We start from the raw sequence: 21,074 nt of genomic DNA on the forward strand, positions 1-21,074 counted from the left end.
TACCTTCAATTTTAATTTTTAAAATATACCTATAACAATTATACTGACTCCATCCAAACCTCATGAGTTGTCCTGATCCTTCTTTATTTGTAATCAACTGTCTAAAATTTGTGCAGATGCAAATCCCAATGATTGCACATTTTTCTTGCATCTCACCATCAAAAAAAAAAAAATAACACTGTTGGGTAAGAGCGATCCTGGTGAAAACTCCAGAAGAAAACAGGTTAATAGGCCAGGACTGAAGTCTTGGATAAGTTTATTGACAGCCCTGTCCACAAATACAACCATAAAAAATAGTTTTTTAAACACTAATAAATATTATTATTAAACATATTTATTTTAATAGTAAATAATACTTACGAAGCTGTTAAATAATTTACTTCTCAGAGCCTCCAATATCTTGTAGGTTAGGAAAACCATTTCAGTATTCTACAGCAGCCCTACGAACACTCCATCTCCCTTTTTGACCGAATTCCCCTTGCTCTCCTTTTTTCAGCTAATGGAGAGCAGAAGAGGAAAGAGGGATATCCTTCGCCCTTAACTAAAGCTGGGTGAAAACTCCAGAACACATTAATGGCAGTTAAAGTGCATAAAAATAAAACTTGCTTCCCTAAAGAGTGGAACATTAAAAATAACCTTGCATAGGCATTAAGGACTGCAATTTTTTAAAACATAAAATAATTTAAAATTGATTGAAGGCGTGTTAGGAATGTTTCAACAATTCGTGTCCATAAAGAACAGTCCTGTCTGCCTCTGGGCCCTGCACTGGCAATTTAATTCTTGAACCACGGATGCAGTATGTCCCAGTCTCCCCCTCATTCTAGTCAATTTATCAAGTCTTCAGAAAATACTCCTCAAATTTATGAACCTGTTTGCTTTTGTTATTCCGGACTTCTGTTTCTAACAGTTACAGCCTTTTTTTTTGTCTTCTTCGAGATTAACTTAACACTGCTATAGGTGTGACTGTCCCTGTGAATGGCTGGTGAAGAATGTTTTAATTACTGGTGAAGTGTCAATAAGAAAGCTGTTTGTGTTTGTATGAAGTCTTTGATGTCTGGGGGTTTCAGAACAACTGATAACAACTAGTGACTGTTATGGGATACTATGCAGGCTTCTGATATCTGGCCAGGTGGCCAAGAGATTAAGAAGAAGAAAAAAAGAAGCTGAAGGACGGCTAGGAGACAAGACCTGCAGGGGATGCTGTATAAACTTGACCCGGTGCCAAGGAGTACAAAGGGGAAGGACAAGAAAAAAACTTGGAGAGGAAGACTACGAGCCGTCAGCATGAAAGACCCCTAGAGACCCCCAGAGGGACCACCGGAGACTGATGCGCATGCTCCAGTATGAGGGACTGGACCCCAGAAGCTAATTATAATAACCTGGTTTTTTTTTTAGAAGTAGTAATGAATATGTATTAGTCTAGGAGCATAAAAAACAGCTATTTGATGTAACTGGTGTGCATCCTGGTGGAGCGGAGACTCCCACCCAGCGCTGTTTGCTTACCTCTACTCTTTTATATTCTTTTAATAAATCCTATTTTTTTTTTATTTAATCCTATTTTGAAGTCTGAGCCATTTCTAACAGGCGTAATGCCATGAAAGTAACTACCACATTATAATCTAAAATGTAGGTGATACATACACATCTATACATGGAGCATCATGAGACATATATCCCATTTTTTCTTGGTTCGTGCAGGCTGAAAAAACTTTTATTTCTTTTAAAGCAACACTATGCTTTGTACGTTCCGTAATTCTGTATCTAAAACGCCACCTGCATTAATACATTCCAGTAATCATTAAAAAATTAAGACACTTAAATACAGCTTTTAAGACTCTAATCAAGATCAGAAAGATAAACAGACTGCTTAACTTTCGACAGCACTCAAAGATGTTCACAGACAAAATACTGTGATGTTCCAGAGATAAAAGAAGATCAACAGAAGCCTTCTGAGGGTGGCACAAAAAGGAAAAAAAAAAAAAAAAAAAAAAAAAAAAAAAAAAAAAAAAAAGGCATTAGCAAGCAGAACTGGGCAGATTTTACTGAGCAATTCTGAATTTTAAGTTACACAAAGTACCCAATCCGACCCAAGAGCAAAGCACCAAGGGCTTGTTCTCCTCCCCATAGCCACGCAGCTCTGCCCTCTCCTCGCTCTGCCTCCGGCACCCAGCTCGCCCTCCGCACGGACCTGATGCAACCTGTGTACCCACAGAAAACAACTCACCAGCTTTGCCTGCCGAGCTCACTGCCAGTTTCTTAAACTGCAACTGCTCATTACCGAGTCTGCCCAAGGCAAAAGCAAGAACAATAACGCCAGGAGAAGGCTTTTCCCTTTTCAGTGACAGCAGGTCACATACCGTAGCTTGAAACGGTTCAGCAATTCATCGCAAGTCTCTGAGACTTAGAAAAATGAGAAAAACCAAGACATAAAACAAAAAAAGGCAGCAGCATGAGAAGGAAATAAGGAAGGAAACAATGATCTAGGACAAGGTGCATTGCTTCCAGTTTTCTTGCTTACTATATACAGTTTATTCTTTGATTTTGATCACAGAATTATCCTGGAAACAGAGACACAGAAACTCAGATTGAAAGATGAATTATTCAAGATGTAGAACTTGCTTAGACAAACTTTAGCAGCGAGGTTATAAAAAAAAAAAAAAAAAAAAAAAAACAACCTTCAAATAAATGTGATATCCCTACTGTTTTAAGGAAGGGATAAAGACACATTCACCCATTATACTACTGTGCACCACGCTTCCTAACTGTGCTGTTACTGCATCTCCCAGGAGAGAACAAGAACTTCTCTTCCTTTTCCAGGACTCATCCCCAGGTATTTACAGGCACATCACTGGTGTCTATGGAGAGTGCAAGTTTTAAAGCTTGCTTTTAGTTACTGAGCAGGTAGTGCTTAAATAGTGTAATGCCCTTCTCGAAAAGTGAGAGTGTCAGTCTCTCGGTATTATACTACAATTTTAAGTATCAAAGAGACAAAACTATCTTTCTTAGTCAATCTTTTCCATTAGCACACAGCACTGCACAAAGTAAGCTGCAACTAGAATACAACCACACTAGCTTAGATACTGTTTAAAGTTTAAACTTAAAGTGTATTCAAGTAGTTAGTTAATAATAACTTGACTATGGAAGGAAATCATGCCCAAATGTCCTAGAGCATGAAAAGCCTGAAATAAAACATTCCAGAGGCTCCCAAATCTGTTGGCCAATCTCACAAGGCTTATTAGGAGAGAAAGTCCATTTTGGCCAGACATAGATGAAGTGAGAAGAAATTTCTATTTCCCATGGTACTCGAACCAGTTCAGTTGCTGGCATCTGTATAAATATAAAGGGCTGCACTTGCCTTTATGTACTCTTATACATTCATGCAGTTGTATTTATTTCAAAGACTACAGTGGGCATGGAAAGACATTTTAAGGATCCTTCTCAACTACAAAAATCCTTCTCTGAGTGAAAAATTTCCTTCTAACCTCTAATGCAAATCTCCCCTCTTTTAGTTAAAAAACTTATGTTGAAAACTTATGAGAAATATGGCAACAGATTTTCCGCTGTTTCCAAATCAGAAAGCTAACGTCAGACTAATTTTACAGAAACTTGTTAACAAATGTTTATCTAGATTTAATCACTGGATTAGCAGGGAAGAGCATTTCCGTGTTTGCAGAGGCTTTTATGAAGCTTTTATCCAAAACACCAGTGAGTAAGTCATACTTGCAGCTTAATTACATACTGCCCAAATTATCCTATCAGCTTTCACACAGCTGTATCAAAGAAAAAAATAAACATTTCCAAATTTACTGCACTCACTGCTACGTGAAGAATACATTCATTTTGGAATCACTCTTACCCACTACAAAAAAAACTTGACAACTTGACACTTAAGAAGAAAGTAAAGGTTTTGGAGTAACATACAGATACCATTAGGGGGCGGGGGAAGACCAGCCGCTATTGATTACCCAGTTTTCTTTTCCTTTATGGCCAAACAGAATGACCAAAAGATTTATAGAAAGAGAGAGGACACTTTGTGAGATCCTCCTCCTTGTCCACAGTAGGTTCCTTCCAATAAAACCCAAAATTGCCACTTGCTAAGAACTGAGGATCTCCAAGGATCAGGTTAGGACTCGCTGTTTTTTCATTTCCAAGCCATCAGATAATGGCAGTCTAGTGTCACCTGGTCAATCGCAGAGTGTTAGAGCACATCAGCACACAACTGGTGCCCGTTCCCCTTCCACCTCTCCTGCCATAAGCTGAAGAACATGGTGTAGAAGACGCCAATCCTGCCCTGCATTTCTGGCACAGCTGCCATTTCACGTCCCTTCGGGAAGCCAGGCTTGCAGCAGAACACGAAGCAGCTCCGGATTCCAACTGTACTCCAAGCACTGTCTAGTTGTTTTCAGCTAGATTAAGTGGAAGAATGTATTTATCGTCTCATTTTTATAGCAGCCTTTTCTGCAATTTTTATTTCCAAGCACATAACTTTTTCAAAGCAGGAAAAATCCATATTGCAAAGCAAAAAGAGTGTGCACCGTATCCAGTACAGAAGAATTCAACCTTAAGTAAGGCCTTTGGAGTCTACTGTAATCGAAATGATGAACTGCACGAAGCTGTTTAATAAGAATCACGGTCCACTAGAAGGGGCATAAGTGACTTAGCTGTATGGTTTGTGTTTTAGCTTGACTTTAATTAGTTTCACGAGTCAATTTTAAGCAATAAAAGCTAACTTACAAGGGTCCGTTTAGATTTCGGCAGATAATCAGCATCTGTTTCCAATCAAACTTCGATGATTACCAAATTAAAACTTTTAATTAGCATTTTGCATAATTTACGTAAACTGTTGTTTGTATGTTTACGAAGGTGAAAAGGGACGTCCCCGGCAGCTCTATATTCCTCAGTCACATTTATTCCTTATTTAATTCCACCATTTTATAGTACATCACCAACACCATATGTGCAAATAAATATATGCAACTAGAATTACTGCAGCAAAATGCTTGTTTAGTCGTGGAGAAGCTAAGCCGTGCTTGTAGTTCAAGGGATCATTAAAAGGGTAAATAAAGACCTCTCCTCACTCATCCTGTCAATACAAAAACAGTGGCAAGTGCATGTTCTGCCCTCCTCCCATTCAAAAATTCCGCCTCTTAGATTTACGAGATGTGCTTATATTCACCTGGGAATTAAGCTCTATTAAAAATGTCTGTAAGAGAATACTACAATTAGCTTTAAGTCTAAACATGGCCATTTTTTGTCTATGTTTTTACCTCATCTCCCCAACCTTATAACATTAACTCGCTAAAAAACTCAAGCTGCTTTGCAGTCAAGCCTATTATTTTAAGATGAGCTGGGAATAAGGCATACAGCCGGTCAGTAAGACTGTTTTGGAAAAACCACTGCTGTGCTATTACTTTGTGAACAGAGCTGCCAGTCCGACTTCCAAACCTGGGACTGCAGCAGAGCAGCCCAAGAGTACCACCTGCTGGCTGAACTGGCTGATTCCCCTGCTGCTAACAGTGCTGAGGAAGGAGGGAGGGAGGTCTCCTGGGGGTCGTCTTCCCCTAAAACATGACTTCAGTCAACTGCAAGTAGCCATAGGCTTAAAGATCAGCACGTTTCTCTCTCTATCAGGGCCAAGAACCAATTTTTTTTTTTGTCTGTGACCACGGAGCCGGTTGTTTTCACTTGATTTAAGTTAAATCCATCTTCTGACCCTCAAATGATTAAACAGAGAAATTACTTCCTTTGCAAAGAGGTACTTGAGGATGAAAAGTAACCTGTCACATTTTTTTGAAGCGCTCATGGTGTAGGTTTCACTGCCTTAGCAAACTCCAGCACTTCAACCATCCTTAAGCTTTTCCACGTACAATTTTGTTTCTATTACAACTTTAAGTGTGGCAGAACACATATTTTTAGCTTACAACAACAACAAGACACTGTTCCCCACTCAGCCATGCATTTTTTCTGACCTTTGCTAACACCTGTACAAGTATTGCTGGCTTTCACACAAATGGAAAAAAGATCCAAGTAGCAGGAAACAAAGGTAAAATTCTGAGCCATTTCCCTTACAAGCACAAACTGCAGCCTACTTGAACACAGCTACTGCTTTAGCTTGACATGTTTCCATACCATAAATTTAGGCTTTAGACAGTTTTTACTTTTAAGCATTCCTCCCCATTCTGTTCGGGAACGGCAGAAATGTTATTTGAAGCCTCTGAAATGCAAAGCTATAAACCCAAAGAGAAGAACATCACGGTTTATACACCTGGCATCAAAATGACTAATTACAGCCGTGACCTTTCAGTGGACAGACACAATATTGACTATTTTTCTTCACCTGTATCTGTACTTGAGGACACAAACTAGTCCCATTCTCATTAATCCAAAACTGACTTCAGGATCTTCCCTGCCTTCTAAAAAGGCGGCCATTAAACATCTTTCCACGAAGCTACACCACAAATATTTATCCATCTGCCCCACTACTGAGATAAATGCTTTCTGAAGAAAGCATAACAGTAATAATCAGAAAGTCTCTCACAGGAATGCTGTGATCATAAAAATGGAAATTAAAGAAGTTTAATTTCTGCCGATTAAAGCTGCTAAAAAAAGCACTTCAACTTCAACATCAAAGAAGCACAACGGCAAAAAAAAAAAAAAAAAAAAATTAGCTCCACTAATGCATTTTGCTCTTTCCTTTTATTTCGCAGCTCTTATTCTTTCCTCTCAAATGCCAGCGATGCATACAGAGCATGGGCTCCCCCAGCTGCCTGCTCCCACCTGCTGTTCCTTCCCCACTACTGGGATACAAAGCATTTTGTTAAAACAGCGCATTTCATAACAGCAATAAAAAAAATAGTTATTTCTAGGAAACTGCCAGTTGTGGTAAAATTAAAGCATCTATCCTAGAAGTTATAAAAAAAGACGTAATCCTTCTTTAGATTTCAAGAGGCTTTTCAGAGGTAAAGGAGTTCTCAGATGATTTAAACAGGATCTTTCATGCTCTATGGAGAGGTAACAGCAACAGAGAAAAACATATCAGAGAAGAAAGCACGCTTTGAAGTTTATCTTTCTGCGCTGTGCAGAACAAATAACACAAAATAGAAACATTACAGGGAGTCTAAATTCAATTACACATCATCCTTATACAGCAGATAAGGACATGATTGTAATTCTTAATTTTCATTTTCCTGAGGAAGCAACAACGAGGAGCTACGTTTCGAGGAGCCAACAGCCTGAAGACAAGATGAAAGAACGGTCACAGGAGATCAGAATAATCAAGGCAATCACCAGAATGTCAGTAAAATACATTCTGAGATCAAACTTTACATTTTATTCTGCATTCCAGTATATCAAGTTCAATTCTTGGAAAGATACATCAATAAAACAAAGCATCTGATAGCACAGGTGACAATTATCGGCCCACCTGGATGTGTCAAAACCAACCTGTGCTGAGCCAATCTCGCTGCCTCCATGAGAGTGCAGCAGAACCTCCGGGATGGGAAAAATGCAAACATTATATTGTGTCCAGAGCCCTTAAAGTCACTCTCATCTGACACTTTTCACAAGCAAATAAAGCAGATCAAATGAATCTCCTACAACCTGGGCACAAAACCAAGTGGAAAAAGCATGCATGGAAAAATTGACCTCAAAAACAAAAAGGTGGATTAAGCCAAATTCTGCAAGCATCCATCCCAGTACTTGCTATTTGATATTTTAGTTACCAACCCGGTCATTACAACAGGAACAGGGTACACTTTAATTGCCATGAGACCGGGGATACTGCAAGAGCTCTAGAGAACGGGATCAGAAGAGAGAATCTCCTCTAAAAACGAAGGCTGTATTTCACTACAGAAGTTGCAGGGCTCTGTCTCTAAGCCAACTCTGTACAAACAGGAAAAGCTGATCGACTGGGTGCTCTGAAAAAAGGAGTTGAGTGAAAACTCCACCTCTCCAAGGTTGGGAGCTGCTCTATTATAATATTGAGGATTTAAAAAAAATAAGGACGATACATGAATTTTGTCTCTGTAACATTTTAGCATTAGTAGTGGTTCAGCTGGAATACTGTGATCTGGGAGAGCAGATTTAAGAAACAGGAAAAAAAAACTGCTGTGCTACAGTAGCAGGGAGAGAGGAGTGAGAAATGAGAGAGAAGCAGCTCTGCAGCCCCCAGGGTCAGTGCAGCAGGAGGGCAGGAGGTGCTCCAGGCACACAGCAGCAGTTCCCCTGTGGCCTGTGGAGAGGCCCCTGGTGGAGCAGGCTGTCCCCCTGCAGCCCATGGGTCCCACATGGAGCAGATCTCCACACTGCAGCCCGTGGAGTCCATGCAGGAGCAAGAGAATCTCCCGGAGTTTAGGAGCAAAATTAGGCATTGCTGCTACAGAGATTTGTACACAGGGAGGATGAATGCAAAAAACAAGCTGGGTCAGTTACAGAGGGTTACTTCACAACAAAAGAAACAGAAAAAAAAGAGAAACAGAAGAGAATGATAAAATGAGCATGGCAGAGCCATTCCAGGAACTAGAAGTTAAAAGCCCCAGAACACGGCAGTTGTCTAAAGACAAATTAGACAGTTCAGTGACAGCCCCTACAGTGACACTTCTATAAAGAGGGCTGCAAAGAGGAAGCTTCTGCTCGTTGTCACTTTAGCAAACAGAAGGACCGAGCAACAGCTGAGGACAAAGTCAAACGCATGGAAAGAAAGAAGTGTTAATGATTATAGGAATTAACATATAAATTAAATGGACAAGGACTGAAGAGAAAGCCAATTTAGACTTCTGTTAGTGACATTTCCTTCTAAGGCAATATTACTCGAATACTAATGCACAGTAACTGACATGTCAGTCACCAATCCAAGGGACTCTACTTCTAACTACTGAGCAAACCCAAAATACCAGTATGGCTAGATACTTTTTGACCCAATTTCTCTTTTAATGCTTTAAATGACAAGTTGGCATATATAAAAAGAGCAAAGAATACTCTTTTAGAGTATTCTCATCACTTACAAAACACCTTGAAATGGCTGAAAGAAGCTGAATATATTAGAGGTCTATTTTTATTTCAGAAGCATGCAAACACCCAGCCTGAAGTCCAGGAGTTACCATGTAACGTGACATGCACAGACACAGCTTTGAAGGGAAAGAAAAAGATCAACAGCAGAGAGGAAAAAATGAATTTATTCCACTTTTATGGCTTCAGGTTGTCATCAATGTGATTAATTAATTTGCCAGTTGTGGGTCCCATAATACATGAACAACAGCAAGCTCAACACCTTAATTCAGGAATTTCTAGGAACACCACTGATGCAGCCACCTTGTGGCTTTCCTTAAACTTACAGGCACTGAAAGCTCTTCAATAACAACTTGGTATAACGACAATTGCCATAAATATTCTCATAACATCAAAAAGCCAATCAAAAGTTCAAATCAATAAACTAGGATTTAGCTCACACTATGAAGGTCCAAAAGCAGTATTACAGTAAAAAAAAGTCTAAGAGTAGTCATTTCTCAAGGGCTTCTGATACAGGTACATATAACCATCTACAAGTAAGATATGAAAAAGCTGATGCAGGTGCAGGGGGAAGAATGAGGGGCACAGAGAGAGCGGGGCATGTGAAAAAGCAGAGCCAGCAAACCCCAGTGATAAAGGCTCATGACAAAGCAGGGCCTGGGCATAACGTCATCAACTGACTCCAAAGTGGTCATATAGCATAATCTGACAGAAACACAATTGGGGACCCCTAAATTAAATAAAGGAAAACATCAGATGTCACAAGAAATAAAAAAATCCCAGTTAACAACCAAGCGTCATTTACCTGCAAAACCACATACTTTATATAATTATTTCATATACTGATAAACTTTGAGATTAAAATACTTCCTTCCATGGCTATAGTATTTAAAATATTCACTACACTTCCCTTTAAATATCTTTAAAATGTATTAATAGCTTTTGCTGCCTGAAACTGTCAGGCATCACAGCTGTAATTATTCATTTCTAGTAAGATTCTAATGGTTTAATCTCCTAAATTAATATAAATCTGAACTGCACACCTGTGTTTGTGTATACTCTTTGATGGGCTCTGTCACCTTCAATGTCAGCCTTTAGATCCCCTGAGTGCTGCTTAAGGGTTTCCCATGCTCCCTATGTGACTGACTTTACACACAGACTAACGTGCCTTGAGAGCTGAAAATTACCTGCTATAGGTAAAAAGCTCCTACATTTATTTAAATAATGGTAACAGCACTATCCCTTCAAAACCTTTTTTCTTTCTTTTATTTATGAAATATACGTACATTGCGAGTCTACAGAACAGACTCGAAACACACTGAAATACCCCAATTCATTCCGTGATTCTTCTGCTATCGTGGCAACTATTCAAAATATCAGGGGAAAATAAACTTAAAGAGTACAGGCCAAAAAATAAGCAAGCTTTAGAAACATGGAACTGGTTAGCAGGTATTTCTTGTACACTGGGGGAGAAAACTATCATTGCAGAATCCTCTTCTCTCATTGAATGTCCCCTACTAAAGTGGCAAGAAATGCAGTAGACAAAAACACAAGCAAGAAGCTCTCACATCTCAACATACTCAAAGGCTGAGTGCGTATTCATGTGTTTTCCACTCTCAGGAACACAAGAAAATGAAACTTCTACCAAACAACATATCACAGAGTGAGTGTATGTGTATAAAATCATTTATATTTGCCCCCAAAAGTTCTAAGTACTTTCTGAAGTTCAAAAACTAGATTTCTTCCCTGTCTTTCTCCTCACTGGAAAGAAGGCTATGTTGTAAACATTGCTTTTGACACCATGGTTCAACTCGAGCTTACTTCCTGAGAAAACACAGGCTAAGTTCTGAATTGAGTCGATAGCTGTCAAGACAATTTTGTGGGTGAAGCTATTCATGAAAGGCATGCAAATGATTTTCAGATAGAAATCTTCTTCAAAATTTAATCAGTTTTAATTTTTAAAAAGCAATCGAAAATGCAGATACAGCTATGAAAGCTCATGTGTCTGAACAGCACAAATCTGAAATCATTTATTTTCTAAAAGCTGTCGGTATTACATTAGATAATAAATAATGGAAATGAACCAATTAAGACAGCTGCTCCAAGATACTACAAAGCATACTAGTTTCTATTATTTTTGTACTATTTGCAGTCAAAACAGGACTTTATTAAAGCAATCTTTCTTTTTTTCTGCCAAATAAGCTGTTTTATATTCTGATTAAGAGCCAAAAACTTGTTACACTACACAAAACAGCACCAAGTGAAGGGAAATGGCCTCAAGTTGCACCAGGGGAGGTTTAGGTTGGATATTAGGAAAAAATTCTTCACTGAAAGGGTTGTAAAGTATTGGAACAGGCTGCCCAGGGAAGTGATTGAGTCACCAGCCCCGGAGGTATTCAAAAAACATGTAGATGTAGAGCTTAGTGACATGGTTTAACAGGGGGTTTGGCAGTGCTAGGTTACAGGTTGTGCTTGATGATCTCAGAGGCCTTTTCCAACCTAAGTGACTCTGTGGTTCTATGAAAGCTTTAGACAAAACAGAACAAGAAAGCAATTTCATTACTGTCCCAAACTAATGCCAAGAACTAAAAGCTGAAGCCAGTTATTGTCAGAGACACAGAATAATGGTCTCAGCTTCTGAGAGGCTGTAAGTTTGAGTTTTTCAAACACAAATCTTAACAATAGTAAAGTTTCAAATACTCCTCATCAGTCTCTGTTCTTGAGCACAACCTCAGTCCTTGCCACCACAGTCCTAACAATCTCTTTTTACCTAACAACCTCTTGCTTAAACAGAAGTAAACCACTGCTGCCATCTAGGTAATGCTTTCCCCCTCTACCATTTACAGCTAACTGGAACCGTGTTAGCTGTCCAAGGCTCCAGCAGGATCTCAATCACAGTAAAAGCCTACAAACATTTACAGAGTTTAAAATAAAAGTGTAAGCAATTAACTAATAGCATGCAAATGTTGTAATAAGGAACCAAATGAGGCTGTCATTTCATGTGATGGTTCAACGCCAGTTAACAGCTCACCACTAACCAAAAGAAAAAAGACAATAACGAGGTCTATCAATCCTGCTCATCCACTTTGACTCTTGCCTTCCTTTTACCCTTCTCCTTTCTTGATGTTTTATTCAAGACCACACGCACTACCTCTCGCCCATGCTGGCATAAGGAGGCAGGATTATATATGGTGCTCCAAAATGTTACGTGCTTAAAGTGTTGAGCACTGAAAGCTCAGTTCCAGTTGCTTGAGCAGCAAGTCCAGGAATCTCATACACTTACCTGCAAGAAAACATTGGGAATAGCTTTGACCAACAAGTGATTAAAATGCAATCTACCTTCTAGTAGCTCACAAAGAGTGTCTCAAAGATACACTCAAAGCAAGCTTAGAGTTTTTGAGAAAGCCCAGAGGTTTCAGAGGTTTCTCACGGAATCACTGAGGATGAATGGACTAACTCAATCCAGTGACAGCTTTGTAAAAACATCTCAAGAACATGTTAAGTTCCAAATTTCCATAACAGACTGTTAATGTTTGTGGTTTGTTTTGTTTTACACAAATACGGTATAAATTTGAATGATCATAATCCTATGCATGTTCAAATACAAATTCATTATGCCAATGTCATTATATTTCTCTGAATACTTTGAACAGTTTATTGTCTCCCATTTATAACTAATGGGCTTTTTTATAGTCAGGTAAAACTCCACAGAGCAAATATTTACTTACTGAAATAAACCTTTTCCCAGCTATTTAGCTCCATTAGCGATATAAGTGTCAATCAAAATGCACAAAAACCTTACTAAAGTGAAGACATTCATTTTCATTGGATTTCATTTCCATTTTTATTTTCAGAAAGTTCTTGCTCTTTGATTAAAATTCTCTTTAATCGTGAAATCAATCCTATCAATTCAAACTCTTCACAGCTGTCATAAAAAATTCAGAAAGCCTGGTATTTTTTCTCCTAGCTATTAACATCTTCATTTTTCAAAAAAAAAAAAAAAAAGAAAGCTAGAGAGTGTCTATCTTCAAAGAAGATCTTAACAGCTGCTTAAATATTATTCCTGACTGAGACTGAAGACTTCTTGATTCTGTAAAGCAGTAATTCCCGATCCAAAATTCACACAACCTCAGGAAGCAGTCTGCAGAACCTCTGCAGGAAGTTGTAAGAACACACGTCTTGCTTTCTCATGCACATAAGCAAACACGAAAAGGAGAGAAGTGACACTTACTGAGTTCTTTATATTTAGCTTCACTTTGTGCTGTAAACGAAGACAACTGGGACCAAACTGTACAGGACAATCCAATCATTCCCACTCCACCACAAAAAAAATAAAAAACCACTGGTTCTTCAATTAAATACTGAGGAACCGCTTCTTACAGTGGTTCTTAGGAGTTGAACTAGAGACACTGCTATGCCAGACTAGATCAAGGTCTGAACCTCAGGAGCTCTGGTTTACCCGAGACTACAATTCTGAAGTGCAGAGCCATTATCTAGAAGTTGCAACGTGCCATCTTCTCTTTGGAAAAGTTTAACTAGCTTTCACAGGCTATCTTAAGCAATTAAAATCCAACAGGAGAATTTCCATCTGTGTACCAAGACAGAAACTGAGTATTAATTTCAGAACTTCCTTTCACTAGAGAGGACCCCTATTTCTAACAGGTGGAATACAAAGCTTTACCTTGCTCTATGCACAGCAAGGCATGAAAACATTGTAACTTCCAACAGAAAAGTATGAACAGGACAGTTCATCTTTAATTCCCTTCTAAAGCCTTTTACAAGGACAACATGAAGAGAATACAGTTTTTACAGTGGCTTTATTTTTAATGGCTCCTACATACCACCAGAGGTTAGACCTCTCTCAGATACGTATGGCAATCTTTCACACATGACAGAAGAGGATTTTCAATGAACTGATGCTTTGTTGCCTCGCTAGGCGTAAGAAAGGAATACCTTCTTCATCATTTCAATAAACTGAAGGCACATTCAATAGCACAGAATGAAGCCATACTCCTAGCTATTTCCAGCAGCCTGTAAACATTAATTTATTCTCACAAACCTGAGTGCTGAAACTGTGACAGGACAATATGAGACTGGGGAATAAGTAGCAGAAATACAGCTCCACAAACACAGCGTTTGCTGAAATGTCTGCTGAACCAAGGAATGACATTTATCATAGTCTCAGAAAGACCCAGGAAAGCCCACGAGCCACTCTTTAGCTAAACAAATTCATTCTCAATACTACACAAGTCATCTTTCATCATCAATATGTACCAGTTCCACATCTTTCAACTCAGCAACACAATTACACATAAAGTCAGCTACATCTTAGAATATTTAAGGGTGTTGTTGTTTTTGTCTTTTTGATTAAGTAGTATTTTAAGAGAATTTTTGTTCAGTGTAGTGACGATGATACATCTTTTTTATTTATTCTGAGAACTACAAGCAAACCTGGAGCTTTGCAACAAAATAGTTTGTGGCTGCCATGCAGAATTCTATTGAAATCATTAATCCAGAAACTGCAATATCCATTTTCCATTTCAGAGTAGGAATAAAAAGAACAGAAAGACAGCAAAAGATTAATTTCATCCCATAACAAGATATCAGGTTACCAAGTATCTAATACCAAGAGGAATACCTATATACAAGTCAGATTTCCAAGGTTCCCCACTTGCTAAAATATTTTAAATATCTGTACGTTCATACCCTATAATTCATATTTATGCCTGGGTATAAAGTTTGTATAAAACTTATTTAATTGTACATTAATACCATTTGTTTTAAAACTGTATATAAATTCTTCAACAACTACATCTAATAGCTTAAATAAAAAGTAAACAATAGCTTTGGTTACACATCTACATTCCAGTAATTTGCAGCAACAAATAAGCAGAATCAAACTGATTTTAGCATGCACAAACATGCAACCATGTGTTACAAATCCACTTGCACAACAGAAACCTGTTTTTTTCACCTATGTGGACACTTATGCAGCAAGTTGCATTCTTGAGCAATCCATACAGGATTTTCTTAATTTCATTATAATATTCTAATGATGTCCTCAACAGCTTTCTTAAGCATTCCTTGAAAGCATTTCTTTTTAGTTTTCAGTTTTCCAGGTTTCAGTATTCATGAAATGGCAAGATTTACAAAATCTCCAGATCAGTGTAATTTGTTTTGGATGCTAAAGCAAGAAGCTGACGTCTTAAGATTAGTAGACTGCAAAGGTTCTAGAACAAAGTTTATTAACAGAAGACATATGCTGACCAAGGCTATTTCCCAATTTAAGTAAACTGATGAGAATGGATTGCACAGTACGTACTTCTGGTTACAATAAAACACAGCCATCACATTGTCACTGAAACCTTTAATAAGAGGGAAGCGTATTTCACACAATTCATCAGTAACACGCAAAAGAAAGCAGGGTGATTCCAACCTGAGCTGCTCTGACTTACACTTGAAATATACAAATGCCTTACCTGAACAACACAGTAATCCATCTACAATCTTGATTCAAAGATACCTCCTATAAGCTTTAGTAAAAAATGTTTAACTTGTTTTCATAATTACACAGTTTGCAGTTAAATTTTGTTTGATAAAGCAGACAGAGCTCCTTCGGTTGCAGCACAAAATTACACCACTTAATCCTCATTTCTGTGCCAAGACTATTCTCCAAGTTCAGAAGGAGTTCCATATGGTTTTTTTTAAGCCTCAAGTTCACACTTATTTTTTAAACAGAAATACAGAAACTACCTTTAAGAGAAGTTTTAAAAACATCAGGCACACACTACATAACACAAATCCAGAAAGTAACATACTTACAGCTTCAAATTGTAAGTTAACATGCTCCAGGAATTTCTGCCTTAAACCTTCGGTCAGTTCATTGAAGCGGTATCGAAAGAGATCCATTTCTTGTTGAAGAAACCAACGCCTGAGCTCCTCGCTGCAGAGAAATGACCAAAACCAGCGTATCTTTTCTGATTGTGTGTTCTCTCTTTCAACATAAAGCAGATGTCAAGCCCAGTGAACACAACATTAAATGCAGGACTGACTTTGTCATGGGCCCCGCAAACTGAGGAGCTTGTAAGAGAAGGCAAGAAACCTTCAGGAAGGAGCACTTAATAAGAAAAGACTTTTGAAGGGACAATACCTAACGAAGCATGACTGTGCACGTTTCGGAAGAATGGAGGTAGTCAATCTCAATACAAAAAACTGCTCTGCAGGTATTGAAGTTGTTAGCCTCTTTTAAATGGTATATTAACCATCTCTTACCTCTTTTAGTCTCATCTTTTCTTAGTTGTTCTAGATAAGGATAGCCACCCACAGATAACATTCTCCTTAAAGGACAGCTTTTCTTCTTCCCCATGGCACAATATTTTCTGGTAGCACCATTAACTTCACAATTCATCTAAGGATGCATTACAAAGCCTACTCCTTTTAAATATTGCTTTTGGGGAATCCCCTAGCTGGAGGAACATGCACACCTATCAGGAAAAGCTGATGCAAACTTGTACCCCTGGGTGGCACTGTTGGACCACTAGAAACTTAGAAAGGGGCTGCAGCAAGAGAACACACGCCTGGCAACACACCCTCTGCCAGGCCACAGGGAATTGAATCAAGCTAGTTTGCAGTTATGCCTATTGAAGCACACTTTTCAGACACCACTTGCTATATGAGTAGCTTTCACCACCTAATCTAATGATTTGTGCCAAGCTCATTTTTTTCTGACCTAATACAGTAAAATCCTACAGAGTAAGGTATTCTACTCGCCTCCCAAATTTATCTTTTGGAGAACATGACAGTTTTGGAGCATAGAAATAATTCATTCTTGCAATACCTGCTTTTCAGGACAGAATATACAGGATGCAGTGGCATGTCATTGCTTATGATACCATTTCCCACTTTCTGACGAAGCACTAAGTCCACCTTCTCAAGAAAAACAAAAGAGCTATTTAAAGCAGAAACCCTTTAGCCAGCTTCTTTACTGCAGCCCTGTATCAAGGCTACCTGCATACAAACATATGAAAATACATTTGCAAATTAAAGTTCAGAGTGCCTTGGACCCCAGCCAAGCTTTCCCCTTCCCAAGGGGTTTTTCCCCCTAGCATACCAAGCCAAGCTCTGTCCTGCTGATTCTGCAGCCCACCAAAATACATATTCATTTCTGCACCACATTTCACCCTCAACAAGCTGCTCACCTCTGACCTGCCCTACAAGCCCAGCTCTTAGGATACTTCCTCTAAACACTGGGTTTGAACCAGGTCTCCCATTTCCCAAGGAAACACCCCAACCAAATGAGCTATCATACAACAGATGAGGACCTTCTTTTAAAAAGAAAAGTCATAGAGAAAAAGAAAACTGTCCAAATATCTGCATCTGGCGTTAATTCCAGGAGATTCCAGAGCAATTTTTAAGAGATGAAGGGAAAATCAAAAAGAACATAAATACTAGAAATGAACTAGTTATTCATAATCCCATACATATATAATAGAGAACAGAAGAAGGAATTTCACTTGTAATTGTGTTATTCATGTCATTTTCTTCTTTCAGGATTATGAACTATGCCAGAGAAGGGCCTCACCACGGGCCACAGTGAGGTTTTCTCCACCTGGAGGCTTCTGAGGCCTCTGCTCCATCCCATTCTGCTCAGGCAGGCTGTAGCCAACTATGTGCAAGGTGCCTGGTCTGCTCTGGTCTGTTCTCCACCACTCTACATCAAAACTCTCACCTGTCCCAGGGCCTATTCCAAGGCAAATCTCCATCCATTTCAGCTCCATCTCTTTGCCTAGAGCTCAGTCCCTCCTCGCTTTCCTGGCCTGGTCCTCCCTTACAGCCTGTATGCATCCACAGCAGCAATTCAGTCACCTCAGCTATCCCAGTAACACAGTACACGTTCTACCACTCTCATCAAATTTAAACAAATGAGACTTCATTAAAGTGCAATTGAATTAGTAATTCAAGCCAAACACATTTGGATTTGCTGGTTTTAATTATAAAACAGGACAGCAATGGCAAGGAGTTAGGAGTTCATACTGATGCATATGATACTGATGCATAACAAAGCTGCTAATAGACATGAAGCACCAACAACCTCCATCATCCAAAGGCTGCAGCTGAAACAAAACAAAAGCACCTGACAGGACCAACTACATGCCTCAGATTACACGTGGCCAAAAAAAAAATACAGTATGCGAGCATCCAAAAAAAAGCATCTTTCTTTTAGAAGGAAAGAACAGTCAGTGGAGAAAGCCTCGAACTAAAGCAGTATTTTTAGCTTCCCTAAAATAAGGCTCTCTTTTGACAATATTAGAAAATCTATTACATAGCTCTTTGATCACTAAGAAACAGCTGAAGCATATGCAGCAGTTAAGTTAAATTAAATTGTGTATAATTGAAACAATGACTGATAAACTGCTGCACTTTATTCTCAAAAAGAGATGCCAAAAATAATAGGCTCAAATCAATGCTCAGTGTGTAAAACCCAGAAGTTTATATATTACAAAACTAAAAAATAAGAATTACTTTCAAAGTCTGGACATTAATCTTCACCCTGAATATGCATTTTCATCGCAGTTGAAATCGTGCTTCTAGAAGAAAAGCGTGATTGAACCTCTCTGTTTAGTACCCACTCAGCTCTGTAGTATCTATAAAACCTATGATAAAGTAATGTAATGTAACATCTCCAACTAAAGTTATTAATAAGACTGCAGAGCAATCCAAAAAGTACTTACGACTGACAATAAGCAAGGCGTAGTATGAAATGAGAGATATGGTCCTTTCTTCTTGCATCATAATCATCCTCTGCCAAAGCCTACAAAAAACACTATTTCAGAGAACTGATCTCTTACAGATTAAAAAATCCACAATTAATCTATCACGGCCGTTTAACATACTTACACTCACATTTAGGACAACAAACACAAGACTATCAAAGAAGGGGATGGACAAAAGAAAAATACCCATACCCTTGAAGACAAACTAGAACTCTGACAGAATACCAGAATTTAAGTTTTAGGAATAGTATTTCATCACCTGTATCCTTATTCAGAATTTCCGAATGGTATACAGAAAATAGTGCAAAAAAAAGAGTTCCTCTTTTTCATTTATACTTACTCTGTAGGGAAACTTAAGTTTGCGGAACTCGGCCTCCAGCTTCGTTTTGTACAAATCGCTACTTCTTACATGGCTCACACCAAGGTTTTCGACTACTTTAAGCACTGGAAGGAAAGAAAAAAAAAAAAAAAGTTAATATTAGAGACAACACCTTGAAATAAAGTCTTACTATATCATGACTTGAGAAATGAACAGAAAGGTAAGGCCACATAAATTGCTTTTTGTGGTAAGGCAAGCAAAAGGTTACAAAGTACGGAGGACAGAGCGTGACCCACAAGACCTGCACAGCTCACCCAACTCCAAGACCCACGCAGTCAGTACAGAAGCAGAAACACCTGAGTGATGGATCAGCCTAAGAATATCAGTTTTCATAGTACTGACTTAAAAAAAGCTCAGCTTCAACTGTCTGGGGGAGTTCAGGGGAACCCTTACTCACAACAGCTTCAATCGCTGCACTGAGAGACATCCAGTAAAGATATCTGGAAACCCAGAAACTGAAATATTCTTATAAAACACAACCCTACAGTCCAAACCCCAAAAAAAACCTGACTGGTTACATACGGAACTTTCACTGAGAAATCAGCTGTAGCTCTTCAAAATATCTACAGCACCACGTCCTACATTAACAGGGGTGAACTTTAGTGTGCATGGGCTGCTAATTTCTGTCAGTAGCAGCCAGACAGGGAACATCAGGTCTGTCAGGAGGACATAATTATACCAAAAAGAACCCAAAACCCCACAGAGACGCTTAAAAAAAAAAAAAAAAAAAAAAAAAAGAACAAGTGAGGCAGGTTTGGGCCGGCACCCGGGGGCTGACAGACTTTGCCCGGGGACCCTACTCACGCCTCAGGCGGTCGACGGCGAAGCTCTCAAACTCGGTAAGGGAGATGCTCTCGGTGGGGGGCTCCTGGTAGAACTGCAGGCTGTGTGGGTACGGGTCCCGCCGGTCCCCGGCCAGCCGCGTGTGCCGCTGCCGAGCCCTGCTGCTGAACTCCATCCCCGCCGGCCGGCAAGCCTGCGGGACACACACGGCCGCTCAGCGACGGGGCAGGGGGAGAAATGGGGGCTGGGGAGGGGACCCCAGGCCCTCACGGGGACAGAGGACAAAGTCCTGGGTCCCGTCCCGTGTCCCCCCCACCCCCCCGGGTCCCGTTCCCGCCGCCATTTCGCGGCCCCCCCCCCACCTGCTCCCGCTCCGGCCCCGCCGCGCTCCGGCTTCCCGCGCACCGCCCGCCCCGCCCGCTTCCGTCCCGTCCCGCCCCGTCCGCCCCTGCCCGCACTCAAAATGGCGGCCTCGGCTACAGCCGCTCTAGGCGCTGAGGGAGCTGTGTGGTGGCTGCCTCAGCAGGCGTGGCGGGGAGGCTGGCACCGACAGGGGTTGCTGACGAGTTTAACTGCGGTGGCCTCGGGGTTTTTCGCAGTCGTGACAGGATTTTTGGTCGTGCGTGTGTCCTGCACGGCGGCTTTGCCTCATCCCCTGTGCAGCTGGCCCTGGTGGTGATGGTGGCGGCAGGAGGTGAATGCCCCGTGGTGGCACCCTCTGCCCCATCCTCACCCAGAGCGACACACTTTTCTGAGGGAAAAACATAAAAATAAAAACCGTAAAATGTAAAATATTCGTCCACTTTTTTAATATTCTTCCTTTTTTTTTAAAAAAAAAAAAAAAGAATTTTCAGGAAATCTCATGGATGACTTTGTCATGCCATGCCATGGCAGTAATTTCCACAACTTGTCTGTCCTGAGACATTTTCAATGTTCTGTATGCTAAATATCAGTATAATCAGGTGATTCCCTACAAGCCAAACTGGATTCATGAGTAGTTCTTGTAATTTCAGATAGCAGTAACTGAGCCAGGTACAGCTGTTCAGTAGTACCAGACCACAGCCAGCACTGGATATCCATTCAGGGGGACCTGGCCATAAAAGCATGGTGCATAAATCCATCATCTCTCAGGT

General features: G+C 39.8%; 1 protein-coding gene across 1 annotated transcript in view; it reads right to left on the bottom strand.

Annotated features, from left to right (window-relative positions):
- Positions 1-20,116, bottom strand: part of PRIM2 (DNA primase subunit 2) — a 106,188-nt gene extending 86,072 nt beyond the window's left edge. The window contains exons 1-4 of the mRNA XM_032185805.1: positions 19,963-20,116; positions 19,120-19,223; positions 18,738-18,817; positions 15,829-15,949 (exon numbers count right to left, since the gene is read on the bottom strand). Coding sequence (XP_032041696.1) covers positions 15,829-15,949; positions 18,738-18,817; positions 19,120-19,223; positions 19,963-20,116 — 459 coding nt within the window. The remainder of the gene's footprint in view (positions 1-15,828; positions 15,950-18,737; positions 18,818-19,119; positions 19,224-19,962) is intronic.
- Positions 20,117-21,074: the final 958 nt, after the last annotated feature.

Source organism: Aythya fuligula, chromosome 3 (genome assembly GCF_009819795.1).
Source record: "Aythya fuligula isolate bAytFul2 chromosome 3, bAytFul2.pri, whole genome shotgun sequence".
Classification (NCBI taxonomy): domain Eukaryota; kingdom Metazoa; phylum Chordata; class Aves; order Anseriformes; family Anatidae; genus Aythya; species Aythya fuligula.